Source organism: Salmo salar, chromosome 04, assembly GCF_965601325.2.
Source record: "Salmo salar chromosome 04, fSalSal1, whole genome shotgun sequence".
In the NCBI taxonomy this organism is placed as follows: Eukaryota; Metazoa; Chordata; class Actinopteri; order Salmoniformes; family Salmonidae; genus Salmo; species Salmo salar.
In genome coordinates, this window is record NC_138294.1 from 82,377,095 (window position 1) to 82,391,832 (window position 14,738).

Here is a 14,738-nt window from a genome sequence, read left to right on the forward strand (position 1 = left end):
AGGCAGGCGCGATTAGAACTCCGTCAGATCAAGAATATAAGCGTTCTGAGCTTTGATCAATGCTGGGAGCAATATTTAGATGTTGACCAGTAATATATATACTGAACACAAATATAAACTCAATTCAAGAGCTGAAATAAAAGATCCACAAAATGTTCAATATGCACAAAGAGCTTCATTCTCTCAAATGTTTTGCACAACATCCCTGTTAGTGAGCATTTTATCCTTTGCCAAGATAATCCATCCACCTGACAGGTTTTGGCGTATTAAGAAGCTGATTAAACAACATGATCATTACACAGGTGGACCTTGTGCTGAGGACAATAAAAGGCCACTCTAAAATGTGCAGTTTTGTCACACAACACAATGCCACAGATGTCTCAAGTTTTGAGGGAGCGTGCACTTGACATGCTGACTGCAGGAATGTCCACCAGAGCTGTTGCCATATAATTGAATGTTCATTTCTCTACCAATGTAGTTTTAGAGAATTTCGCAGTACGTCCAACCGGCCTCACAACCTCTTACCAAGTGTAACCATGCAAGCCCTCCACATCCGGCTTCTTCACCTGCAGGATCGTCTGAGACCAGCCACCCAAACAGCTGATGAAACTATGGGTTTGCACAACTGAAGAATTTCTGCACAAACTTTCAGAAAGGGAAGCTCATCTGGGAAGCTCATCTGCGTGCTCGTCGTCCCACTAGGGTCTTGACCTGACCACAGTTCAGCTTGTAACCGACTTCAGTGGGCAAATGCTCACTTTTGATGGCTACTGGCACGCTGAAGAAGTGTGCTCTTCACGGATGAATCCCAGTTTCAACTGTACAGGGCAGTTGGCAGACAGCGTTTATGGCGTCATGTGGGCGAGCGGTTTGCTGATGCCAAATGTTGTGGGTGAAGCTGGTTGTAGAAAATAGCAAAAATAAATAAAAACCCTGGAATGAGTAGGTGTGTCCAAACTTTTGACTGGTACTGTATATATCTATATATATAAAATAGGTCAGGTGTATATATATATATATATTTTAAAATTAGAAAAGATTATCAAGGTCCAGACCTCGTGCCCTCATATGTAATTATGGCCATGCTTATATCAACAGGTTTCTACCAAACAACAGATCTATTTCAGCTGTACTCCTACGTTACGTTTCCTGAATGAACAGTATGAATTGAGCAAGGTTCAATGCTGCCACCCTATGGTCATAGTCAATATCTCTTCTCAGTATTTATGAGTATGACAGTACCGTACAAACAAGAATAAGTAAAAACAGTGTGATAAAATTTAGCAATATGGCACGAGGTCTTAGCCCGTGGTATATAAGCCATATAGCACAAACCTCTGAGGTGCCTTATTGCTATTATAAACTGGTTACCAACGTAATTAGAACAGTAAAAATGAATATATTGTCATAACCGTGTATATGGTCTGACATACCACAGCTGTCAGCCAATCAGCATTCAGGGCTGGAACCACCCACTTTATAATATACTATTCCTTAAGGGTAAAAGTAAAGAAAATAAGAACGTGCCACATGTGTCAGTAGGACTAAAGTAACACCAGTCTAATAACCTTTGTAATAGTTGTTATGGGACATGCTACGAGTCCTATGATAATATAATTCCAGCGTTTGCTACAATATTCAATATGAAATTGTATTTCAATGAAAATGTGCCCATTCTATTATGAAAACTAAAATACAAATATATTTTTACAACATTTTATTAATAAATATTCTCCAACAAATATGAGGAAACATAGGATATAAATAAGAAACAATTTGTGTGATACATATGCTATTATTGTACAAAAGGAATACATTAAAATGGCCCATTGATCATAAAATATAATAACATAATTATTATTGATGCTTTGTCACATTTACTTATTGATTAAGAGCACATTGTTCAAAGTGAATTGAGGTGATTGATTGCTGTGACAGGGTCATTGTTGGCATTTCCTGTCTTCTGCCTTTACATGGTGGTGTTGTCAACAGGCCGAGGCAGAAAATATATGGCCTTCTGGCCTATGTGTGTCCTTTGGCCAGCTTTAGGCTGCCCGTTCCTCTTGAGCCCCAGGAACCAGTCTTTGGCCTGGTACTTCTGAGACCTGTACGTGTTGTAATGGTTCTCCTCCATCTTCTCCAGGAAGTAACACTCATCCTTCAGAGTTTTCTGGAATAAATAAAGTTAGATTAAGAACATTTAGGGCTGGTTTCCTGGACACATATTAAACCTAGTCCCGGACAAAAAGTATGCTCAATGGAGATTTTCTGTGTCCGGAAACCTAGCCTCTAATCATTATAATAAATGAAGACTTTGACTTCAAGATACAATGAATGAAGACTTTGACTTCAAGATAGGAAACCCAAAGCAACCCATTCTGATACATCTGTTTGGTTGATGTTTCTCATCTCTTGATGATTGTGATTACCCCCAGGGTAATGGATTACTCATAATAATTCTTAGGTTAGTTAGGCTACATGATCAAATTGTCTAACTCAAAGAGGTGAAAGCTACACTGTAGTTTTCCATCTGGGTTTTTGATTAGGAACTGTTTCATTTTATACAGAGTTTGATACAGTAATTTCCATAGTGTTGCTAGGAGAGACTCACCGATCCATAGAGATTACCATCTTTGTCCATGGCCAGATAACGGCCCGTCTCATGGCCCTTGATGGCCACCACACCAACACTCACTGCTTTTACCTTCAGGATGTCTAGAGCACAAATACACAGGCTGGTGTCAAAACGATGGGCTGATTGTATTGCTAGTTGCCGTCAGGTTGTCCCTAAAGCCTATCATGAGAACATTATTAGAAAGGTGTGAGAATAAGGCTGTTCCTCTAAATACTTCACAAAAGTGATATTGTTTCTTAATGGTATAAATAAACGTATTCAACTATGTATTATCTCTGCGGTAAGTAGCTGATATGCCTATAGGCTATTCTAAATAACTGTAAACATAAGGTGTTAGTAGGCCTATGCTCCTCTGCATGTCAACACCAAACTAAAGCCTGAAGAAAGCACAGTGATGCCGAAACATTGGTGATTCACCAATTAATTACTGGGAGCTTAAAAATATAAACGCAACATGCAACAATTTCAACGATATTGCTGAATTACAGTTCATATAAGGAAATCAGTCAACTGAACTGTGTGTGTGAGGCCGGTTGGACGTACTGCCAAATTCTCTAAAACGACGTTGGAGGTAGAGAAATTAACATTCAATTCTCTGACAAAGAGCTCTGGTGGACATTCCTGCAGTCAGCATGCCAATTGCATGCTCCCTGAAAATGTGAAACACTTGAGCCATTGTGTTGTGTGACAATACTACACATTTTAAAGTGGCCTTTTATTGTCCCCAGCACAATGTGCACCTGTTTAATGATCATGCTGTTTAATCAACTTCTTAATATGCCACACATTTCAGGTGGATGGATTATCTTGACAAATGATAAAATGCTCACTAACAGGGATATAAACATATTTGTTCACAACATTTGAGAGAAATATGCTTTTTGTTCATATAGATATTTTCGGGGATCTTTTATTTCAGCTCATGAAACATGGGACCAGCCAGTGGCGGATTTAGGTATAGGTGACATGGGCGGCCGCCCAGGGCGGCATCTCGCCGGGGGAGGCACGGTGCACCAGCACAATTTTGGGGGAATGGTGACATTTGTGCGATCGGTTTTCTATCGCTCATTTACACGTCACGTTAATGATTTCATGTCACCGTGTGGGAATGTGGGTCAATTAACCTTGTCGGAGTGGGCGCCCTGATTCTAGTTTGTGAGCTAGGTAGGCTACTGCCTGGGAAGGTCTCCCACTCAGAAGTCCAAGATGGGGAGGGGGGCGGGGGTAGGTTGACCTCAGGTCTCCCCACTGGAAGCCCGAGGTAGGGGGAGCGGGGGAATCTATCAAATAGCACACCTCTAACTTTGTACAGTACTAATGCAATTAGTAAATCAGTCACACTACGAAATGCTACCAAATAAATCACAATTCATTCATAACACTGTGAATATATAGTTTCACAGACATATTGTTGCATTTTTTTCTGGTTTGTGTGAAGTCGTTAAGAATAATATAAAACCAGTCTGCACACCACCAAGGTGAATCTGGTTTAGTCTTGACTCTTAGTTGACAGTGTTGGGGGATGGGTAATGTATTGATGCTCGAGTGCCAAATCAACATTTGTCTTTGTTACTTCTTTTTGATATTTATGAGTCTTATTATTGTATATATTTTTATATTTACATAGTTTTAAATGTTATGATTATTTATTTGTGTTGTTTCTAATGTCTGAATAAAATTTACAGTTAGTGCAGAATGGTGGGGGGTTTTTTTGGGGGGGGGGGCGCCCAGGGAGCCATACAAGCTAGAACCGCCACTGGGACCAGCACTTTACATGTTGCGTTTATATTTTTGTTCAGTGTATAAAGTGTGCGAATCTTTATTTATGTTTATAGCCTACAATACCAAAACTTAACTAAACATTCATCATATGTTAATTTAACTGTGTATTATAGTTCAGAATATCGAATACCTCCCCAAAACAATTCTTACCATCTTTATTTTCATCTCTGCTGCCCGCGACAGTCCCATCTGGTAGGATCTGCAGATGATGTCCTCCGTTCATACAGTAGAGCCGTATGAGAGGTCTGTAGTTTTGCTGTGTCGTTGGCCCCATGGAGAGCACAGTAATTTCTCCCTCTGTCATTCTGTAGAGTCCCTCTGGACGAGAGGTGCGCGCTAAATGCCCCTGTGGCTGGACAGAGTCACGGGACAATTGTTGATTCTGGTATCACTGAAGGTGTGGGATATGCGCTCTCGTTTTATTCAAGGAAGAGAAAAAATGTAACTGTAACGCGGGATAAGACCGCCTTATAATTTGATTACGAGAAAAATCCGATTGCCTTACATGGACCTCCGGTTTGCATATGAAATGGTGCATGAATCAGATTGCGTTGCGGGCCAAGCAAATCGCCACATGTGCAGACTTGTTTGCTTTCATTGTTTAAAGTAATGTGATTAAATTCACATAGATATCAGTTGCAGATGGCAGTGATATCATATTACAAATGTTTCAACACATCACAAATATTAGAAAGCAAAGCATTCAGCGAAAAGTATATTTCTAATACACTATGTTTGTACACAAATAAAATAGGACCTCTCTAAAATGACTTGAAAGACAACAGAAAACAGTCCTAAAACTTTATAGCATATCAATATCTCTGTCTGCAGCCATAATGTAAAGTGCACAGCCACATGGGATCAGTCTATTCCCAGCTGTTTGGCTCCAAGGTCACCTGTCAATCACTCTAATCAGTCAAACAAGCAAAAAAGCCAACCTCTTGAGAATGACTAATCCCTGATCAAATCACTTTCCTGGTCTGGATTAGTAGGCAGCACAGTCACGTTCACCCAGAAAATGGAGATGACTTGCAGTGAAAATCTTCATAATCTTTTGTCCTGTAAAAAGAGCCCCGTGCAGCTGTCATGGAGCCTGGCCTTTTTAGATTTAAAGCAGAACGGTAGCCAGTGGTAGCCCTGTTATCATTAGCATACACAGGCTTAGCCAGACTCCATATCCGGAATGTCTTGGAAATCATACTGGCCTTGGTTAAGAAAAAAAAGCCACAGGAAAGCTAGGCCTTCCCACATAGAGCCTATTTTTCCAAGCAGCAGCAGTAGGAGTGGAACTGGAAGTGGAACTGTTACTGTGGTGCCAGACAAGATCCGGAGAACACCAGGACAAACCCCTGGCTGCGAATGACGTCCAGCGACTGGCTGAGAGTGGGTGGGACCGGATCCGACCAAGACAGAACTTACCTGTGACAACGCCACGTGACAATGCCCCAGATGAGCCAGCATGTCCGCCCTGACGCTTCTTCCTGAGTGTGAATTGGATGAGTCTCTCAGCGTCTGTGTGTCAGACCTCCTGTGGAAGTGAGTCTCCTGGGAGAACTGGCCCCTGTGGTGCAGTGGCTGCCTGGGTGACTGTCTGTATTTGTACTCCGTCAATCATCCAGGGGCCGCCCAGCGTCACCAGATCCATTTCAGCAGGCCGTCGTCAGGGCTATATTTAAACCACTAGCTCAAGGAGTGACGTGGGTCCCTGGCCTGCACCGGGAAGTGAGCAGGCTGCCTATGATATGATACATTCCTATTGGCTCTCCTGGAGACATAAAAGAAAAACGTCACATAAACAAGATTAATGTGAATTAAAACAGGAAGTGAGTGAGCAACACCTTTATAATAAAGGGTTACACCATAACTCCATCCATGACATCTCAGTAAGAGAAAAGCAAAGCTCTTGTTAACTACTCTCTGGTTCTATTTTTACTGTGGTAGGCAAGGCAAGGCACTGAGTGTTGCTGTAGAGCCACACTGTCACAAACATAGGAAGTGCAGGCTGAATGAATAATTCACTCTGCCTCATGTGGACTGCTGTTTTTAGTCTTCAAGGGCGCTTTCCCAAACTGTGGCCATCCAATAATTCATACACTACATCTGCATGTTCAATCATTTATAATACAGTCTAAGGGAAATAATGTTGAAAATACATCAGGTAACTTTAACATTCATTGGAGGCAGAACACATGGAGTATACCCAGACATCATTGATGTCAACAGTTGTGGAGGTGTATCATCACATTGATGACTTTAAAGAAGGATATTTCTTTGTGAGATGTGAACTTTAAACATAGTGATCATTGCATGTTATTAAGAACACACACCTGATCTAGTTATCCCTCACCTATTCATTTTTCACAGCAATTTGAAAGTCCCGGATTTGACAGGCCTTTTGTAGCACTTGCTTTAACCAGGAGATGGCAGACAAGACCACCAATAAAATATTATACGCTCTCCTTACAAACGCCTCAGAAAGAAGATTCCAGTCACAGATGACTGTACGTCACAGGAGGCTGCTGAGGGGAGGACAGCTCATAATAATGGCTGGAATGGAATGAATGGAATGGTATCAACCACATGGAAAACATGTTTGATATGTTCGATACCGTTCCATTTTTTCCCGTTCCAGCTATTACTATGAGCCCGTCCTCCCAAATGAAGGTGCCACTGGCCGCCTGTGCTGTACATGCATAGAAAGTGTTCTGTGAGTGCATTATATAGAGGTAGTAGAGGTAGCCATTATCAATAAGTGAGACGCTGCCCATGGCTTAGGGCTTCATATGGTGAATGACACCCAGTGTAATACATATGTGAATTGTATAACACCAGCGGTATGACAGCAATGGGCCCCTGGCCTCTCTGGAAAGAGGATAAGAGAATATGGCAAGTTCTTAAGTGTCTTTCCCATCTAAGAGTGCTCTGGAGTCTCGCCAAAATGTCCCAGCTGTGAGATCACCCTCGGCCTGGCTTATGAGTATATGCGAGAGTTCCCCTGAAGACTTCCTGATTGCTGTTTCTAACGTTCTCGGGACCCTCTAGAAACAGGCTTTTTGGACCAACGCTGAGGGGGACTGAAAGGCCCACTGTGTCTCCCCCTACCACACAGTTGGCTGGGGCTAGGGATGCTAGCACTGGCTAGACTGGAGACAGAGAGGGGCATTCTCCTCCCCAGCATGTCACCCAGAGGGGAACACCTTTCTCCTCTATCTATGAGTGACCGGCTCAAGCCTCAGGGAATGATGCATGTACTTCCATGACATGGTTGGTTGAGAGTTCAAAATGGGTGATTGCACACCACTCATTCAACAAGGAAAAATATTGTGGATGAACTATGTGATTCTAAAATTCATTCATAGTGCCTAAAAAAATTGCTCCCCCAAAACTGCTCCCATATCTTGCAGAATATTACATCAAATTCAATGTAAATGTTTATTTTTATGGCTTAGTTGATGGCAGCTGGAACAAACCACCCTATAAAAGACTACTATAGGCTACTAGAGAATGGGCCACTGGGACACTACTAGAATTCATGTGACACTGTACTGTACAGTATACGGGACACTACTAGAATACATGGGACACTGTACTGTACAGTATACGGGACACTACTAGAATACATGGGACACTGTACTGTACAGTATACGGGACACTACTAGAATACATGGGACACTGTACTGTACAGTATACGGGACACTACTAGAATACATGGGACACTGTACTGTACAGTATACGGGACACTACTAGAATACATGGGACACTGTACTGTACAGTATACGGGACACTACTAGAATACATGGGACACTGTACTGTACAGTATACGGGACACTACTAGAATACATGGGACACTGTACTGCACAGTATACGGGACACTACTAGAATACATGGGACACTGTACTGTACAGTATACGGGACACTACTAGAATACATGGGACACTGTACTGCACAGTATACGGGACACTACTAGAATACATGGGACACTGTACTGTACAGTATACGGGACACTACTAGAATACATGGGACACTGTACTGTACAGTATACGGGACACTACTAGAATACATGGGACACTGTACTGTACAGTATACGGGACACTACTAGAATACATGGACACTGTACTGTACAGTATACGGGACACTACTAGAATACATGGGACACTGTACTGTACAGCAGTGGTTCCCAAACTTTTTATAGTCCCGTACCCCTTCAAACATTCAACCTCCAGCTACGTACCCCCTCTAGCACCAGGGTCAGTGCACTCTCAAATGTTGTTTTTTGCCTTCATCGTAAGCCTGCCACACACACTATCAATCAATCAATCAATCAATCAATCAATCAATCAATCAATCAATCAATCAATCAATCAATCAATCAATCAATCAAATGTATTTATAAAGCCCTTCTTACATCAGCTGATGTCATAAAGTGCTGTACAGAAACCCAGCCTAAAACCCCAACCAGCAAGCAATACAGGTGTAAAAGCACTATACGATACATTTATTAAACATAAGAATGAGTGTGAGTTTTTGTCACAACCCGGCTTGTGGGAAATGACAAAGAGCTCTTATAGGATCAGGGCACAAAAAATAATAGAATAATAATCAATAATTCTGCTCTTTATTTAGCCATCTTACATATAAAACCTGATTTGTTCATCGAAAATGGTGAATAATTCAACACATGTTAATGAGAAGGGTGTGCTTGAAAGGATGCACATAACTCTGCAATGTTGGGTTGTATTGGAGAGAGTCTCAGTCTTAAATCATTTCCCACACACAGTCTGTGCCTGTATTTAGTTTTCATGCTAGTGAGGGCCGAGAATCCACTCTCACATAGGTACGTCTCACATAGTGTGATTTGCCAAGGGAGGATACTCTGAGCGCAGCCCAATCCAGAAATCCGGCAGTGGCTTCTGATTGAATTAAATTTTCACAGAACCGCTTCTTGCAATTTGGATGAGGCTCTCTTGTTCAGATATCGGTAAGTGGACTGGAGGCAGGACATGAAAGGGATAACGAATCCAGTTGTTTGTGTCATCCGTTTCGGGAAAGTACCTGCGTAATTGTGCACCCAACTCACTCAGGTGTTTCGCTATATCACATTTGACATTGTCTGTAAGCTTGAGTTCATTTGCACACAAAAAATCATACAATGATGGAAAGACCTGTGTGTTGTCCTTGTTAATGCAGACAGAGAAGAGCTCCAACTTCTTAATCATAGCCTCAATTTTGTCCCGCACATTGAAATATAGTTGCGGAGAGTCCCTGTAATCCTGATTTGATTTGATTTGATTCAGATCATTCAGGTGACAAAAAACATCACTCAGATAGGCCAGTCATGTGAGAAACTCGTCATCATGCAAGCGGTCAGACAAGTGAAAATGATGGTCAGTAATGAAAACTTTAAGCTCGTCTCTCAATTAAAAAAGCGTGTCAATACTTTGCCCCTTGATAACCAGCACTTCTGTATGTTGTAAAAGCGTTTCATGGTCGCTGCCCATATCATTGCATAGTGCAGAAAATACATGAGAGTTCAGGGGCCTTGCTTTAACAAAGATAACAATTTTCACTGTAGTGTCCAAAACGTCTTTCAAGCTGTCAGGCATTCCCTTGGCAGCAAGAGCCTCTCGGTGGATGCTACAGTGTACCCAAGTGGCGTCGGGAGCAACTGCTTGCACGCGCGTTACCACTCCACTATGTCTCCCTGTTATGGCTTTTGCGCCTTCAGTACAGATACCAACACATCTTGACCACCAAAGTCCATTTGATGTCACAAAGCTGTCCAGTACTTTTAAAATATCCTCTCCTGTTGTCCTGGTTTCCAGTGGTTTGCAGAAGAGGATGTCTTCCTTAATTGACCCCCCATAAACGTAACGGACATATCCCAGGAGCTGTGCCAGGCCCGCCACGTCTGTTGAGTAGGGTATTGTTCATTTGTTGTGTTTTTTAACAGATTACTTGTGAGGGTAATGTTAGTTTGTTGACTTTGCTCATCAACAGATTTCACAGGACTGTGAGGGTAATGTTAGTTTGTTGTGTTTGTTCCTCAACAGATTATCACAGGACTGTGAGGGTAATGTTAGTTTGTTGTGTTTTACAACAGATTATCACAGGACTGTGAGGGTAATGTTAGTTTGTTGTGTTTGTTCCTCAACAGATTACCACAGGACTGTGAGGGTAACGTTAGTTTGTGTTCCTTAATTAACAGATTACCACAGGACTGTGAGGGTAATGTTAGTTTGTGTTCCTCAACAGATTACCACAGGACTGTGAGGGTAATGTTAGTTTGTTGTGTTTGTTCCTCAACAGATTACCACAGGACTGTGAGGGTAACGTTAGTTTGTGTTCCTTAATTAACAGATTACCACAGGACTGTGAGGGTAATGTTAGTTTGTGTTTCTCACCAGATTATCACAGGACTGTGAGGGTAATGTTAGTTTGTGTTCCTCACCAGATTACCACAGGACTGTGAGGGTAACGTTAGTTTGTGTTTCTCAACAGATTACCACAGGACTGTGAGGGTATTGTTAGCGTGTTGGGTTTGTTTCTCACCAGATTACCACAGGACTGTGAGGGTATTGTTAGCGTGTTGGGTTTGTCTCTCACCAGATTACCACAGGACTGTGAGGGTAATGTTAGTTTGTGTCCCTCACCAGATTACCACAGGACTGTGAGGGTAATGTTAGTTTGTGTCCCTCACCAGATTACCACAGGACTGTGAGGGTAACGTTAGTTTGTTGAGTTTCTCACCAGATTACCACAGGACTGTGAGGGTAATGTTAGTTTGTGTTCCTCACCAGATTACCACAGGACTGTGAGGGTAATGTTAGTTTGTTGTGTTTGTTCCTCAACAGATTATCACAGGACTGTGAGGGTAATGTAAGTCGCTCTGGATAAGAGCGTCTGCTAAATGACTTAAATGTAAATGTAAATGTTGACTCATCCAGCTGTAACGCATAGAATTCACTGGCTTGTATACAAAGCAGTAATTGTTTCAAAACATCTCCTGCCATGTCACTGATGCGTCGTGAAAAATTGTTGTTTGATGAAGTCATTGTCTGTATAGTTTTTATGGCCTTTTCTCCCAGCATTGTCCCAGCCATATCCACAGCAGCAGGAAGAATTATGTCCTCCACAATAGTATGGGGCTTGCCTGTCCTAGCCACTCGGTAGCTCACCATATAAGACTCTTCTAGCCCCTTCTTATTAATGCTATCTGTTGCTTTTTATGTCTTACTACTCGAAAGTCGTCTTAATTCTCGCTCAAAAAACTTGCGTGGCTTATTTTTCAAATTGTTATGTTTTGTTTCTAAAATGTCTGCGCAAGAGTGAAGGTTTCATCGAGTTGTAAGATAGTACTTTTGCACATATAACACACTGTGGCTGAGGAAAGGCACTACTCCCAATATAAGTGAACTCCAAATCAATGTAGTTCTCATCATATTTGCGACTCTTCAATGGTCCAACACCCTGTCTGTTGTTCAGTGCTTTCCCGGGTAAGGGGGCATTAGCGCTTCGGCTGCATCAGATTCACAAGTGTCCATGCTAGCTGGGCTAACAACAAATGTAGAATTACTGATGCTAGCATTGGATGTGCTAGTGGAAGCAGAACAACTTGTGTCGTCGACAGGTGTAATACTACTGGTAGTAGCAGTACTACCAGTAGAGCTGGTATGTGTCTCTATGGACATGGGCCTAACTTTTTTTAACCATTTTCAAGCAAACTGAATGAGCAGCAGCTACATTTGGCTACATACGAACCGTTAGTGGAATTCCCGCGAGAGAGTAACAGTCAATGTGATTAAATCAGGTTAAATCATTAGGTGATGATTTAAGCGCATTCTCGAAAAAAGCACTGTCGTTGCACCAATGTACCTAACCACAAACATCAATGCCTTTCTTAAAATCAATACACAAGTATATATTTTTAAAACTGTATATTTAGTTAAAAGAAATTCATGTTAGCAGGCAATGTTAACTAGGGAAATTGACTCACTTCTCTTGCATTCTGTGCAAGCAGAGTCAGGGTATGTGCAGCAGTTTGGGCCGCCTGGCTTGTTGCGAACTGTGTGAAGACCATTTCTTCCTAACAAAGATTGTAATTAATTTGCCAGAATTTTACATAATTATGACATAACATTGAAGGTTGTGCAATGTAACAGCAATATTTAGACTTAGGGATGCCACCCGTTCGATAAAATACGGAACGGTTCCGTATTTCACTGAAAGAATAAACGTTTTGTTTTCGAAATTATAGTTTCCGGATTTGAACATATTAATGACCTAAGGCTCGTATTTCTGTGTTTATTATATTATAATTAAGTCAATGATTTGATATTTGATAGAGCAGTCTGACTGAGCAGTGGTAGGCAGCAGCAGGCTCGTATGCATTCATTCAAACAGCACTTTCCTGCGTTTGCCAGCAGCTCTTCGCAATGCTTGAAGCACCGCGCTGTTTATGACTTCAAGCCTATCAACTCCCAAGATTAGGCTGGCAATACTATAGTGCCTATAAGAACATCCAATAGTCAAAGGTATATGAAATGCAAATGTTATAGAGAGAAATAGTCCTATAATTCCTATAATAACTACAACCTAAAACTTCTTAACTGGGAATATTGAAGACTCATGTTAAAAGGAACCACCAGCTTTCATATGTTCTCATGTTCTGAGCAAGGAACTTAAATGTTAGCTTTTTTACATGGCCCATATTGCACTTTTACTTTCTTCTCCAACACTGTGTTTTTTAATTATTTAAACCAAATTGTATCGGCTTTTTTGTTCCTCCAATAATCAGTATCGGCGTTGAAAATTCATAATCGGCCTCTAACACACACACACACACACACACACACACACACACACATACACACACCCTTTCTCTCTTTCTCGCTATAGTGCAATACTTATAAGGGGGTTATAAGTAGTATCTAAACTATTTATTCGTTTATAGCTAGTTTAAAGCTGTCATAAACAGTCACATTGCTTGAAATTATGGATAACATTTCCTTTTGCAACTATGCAGAGTACACAAAGGCTTGTGATGTGTGTAATTACCTAACAATTGCTCTCCCAATGGACATTAGTTGAAGATTAAACAACAATCTGTCGCTTTGCTAATCCTAGCCTTAGCAGGTTGATGTAAAAAATTATAATAATAAGGAAATCCCCGCTCTTTAAAGTGACATCACTGCGTTTTTGACCAACCAACCCTTCCTTTATGCACCCATCTCCCGCAACTGTAGTGCGCCTTCCATTCTCGGACCGTTTTGGAACCGAGCAATGCTATTGGTCTAGAGCTGCATCCATCATAGGATTATCTGTTTCGGGGTAGGTTGGTACGATGGAACGAACACCAATGCTTTAGAGAAAGCTCTGCATTTAAAACGCCCAGAGAAGAATCAGCAACTACCGTACCTCGTTTTTTTCTTTCATCTTCCTCTTATTTTCCTGACCAGTATGGCGTTGTCATGAGGAATGCACAGGTTGCCTGGGATCGTTGACTGCCAAGAAGTGAATATTCTTTCAGTACTTCCCTCCTATACAAGCACAGTTTTTCGCGTGCGGTTTTTTGGGGGGATACCGTTTGGATCCTAGGCTAAAATAAACCAGATCTACGTTTGCCCGCCTGCATGTTGTCAGCAAGATTATTGCGTTGGCTATGTAGAGTACTGTAGACAGGTATCTGCATAGTGCTAATCTCTGTGTTCTGCTACCTTCTTAAGTGGATTGCACATCACCCGTCAACGATTTCTTCCTCCTCTGACCTCGGGTGCTGTGGACTCGGAGGAAACATGGGACTGCCTGCTCTGGAGTTTAGTGACTGCTATCTGGACAGTCCACAGTTCCGAGACAGATTAAAGTCTCACGAACTGGAACTGGACAAGACCAACAAATTCATCAAAGAACTAATCAAAGATGGGAAGGCGCTCATCCAAGCATTGAAAAGTAAGATAATCCATTTGCAATCTTGTATTGAGATGATGACTGCTCTTCTGTGCCCAGCTATATTCCCAAACAACTATGAATGAAGACATTGCCCTATAATAGAGCCCTATGTGATAGATTTCTAATGTTCTTAAAGATGATTTTCGATTTAAAGTAGCCTATATTGTGTATATAAAGTATGTATGGTAACATATAACATTTCCATAATTGCCTGATCTTTTCATGCATAATTAGTTGGTTAGTCATTGAACATCATCAGTGACAGTTCAGATAGAGGGCAGTAGAACAGGTGCTTGCTGGTTGAACATGGAATTTGGAACAATGTATCATTAAGCCTCAAGCTGAAGTCCATGTTCACCAATCACCAGGCAGTCAG

The 14,738-nt window shown here is 41.5% G+C and overlaps 2 protein-coding genes across 2 annotated transcripts in view; one reads left to right on the forward strand and one right to left on the reverse strand.

The window, feature by feature from the left end:
- Positions 1–1,702: 1,702 nt before the first annotated feature.
- On the reverse strand, positions 1,703–6,077 carry LOC106603858 (putative fibroblast growth factor 1). Its single transcript, XM_014198057.3, is given in 5 exon segments — positions 1,703–2,170; positions 2,612–2,715; positions 4,568–4,769; positions 5,837–6,005; positions 6,007–6,077. Coding segments are annotated over 5 exon segments (732 nt in total). The 5' UTR covers positions 6,063–6,077; the 3' UTR covers positions 1,703–1,969.
- Positions 6,078–13,747: 7,670 nt separating this feature from the next.
- Positions 13,748–14,738, forward strand: part of LOC106603859 (rho GTPase-activating protein 26) — a 160,935-nt gene continuing 159,944 nt past the window's right edge. The window contains exon 1 of the mRNA XM_082974755.1: positions 13,748–14,362. Within this exon, the coding sequence (XP_082830881.1) occupies positions 14,209–14,362 (154 nt within the window). The 5' untranslated portion in view covers positions 13,748–14,208. The remainder of the gene's footprint in view (positions 14,363–14,738) is intronic.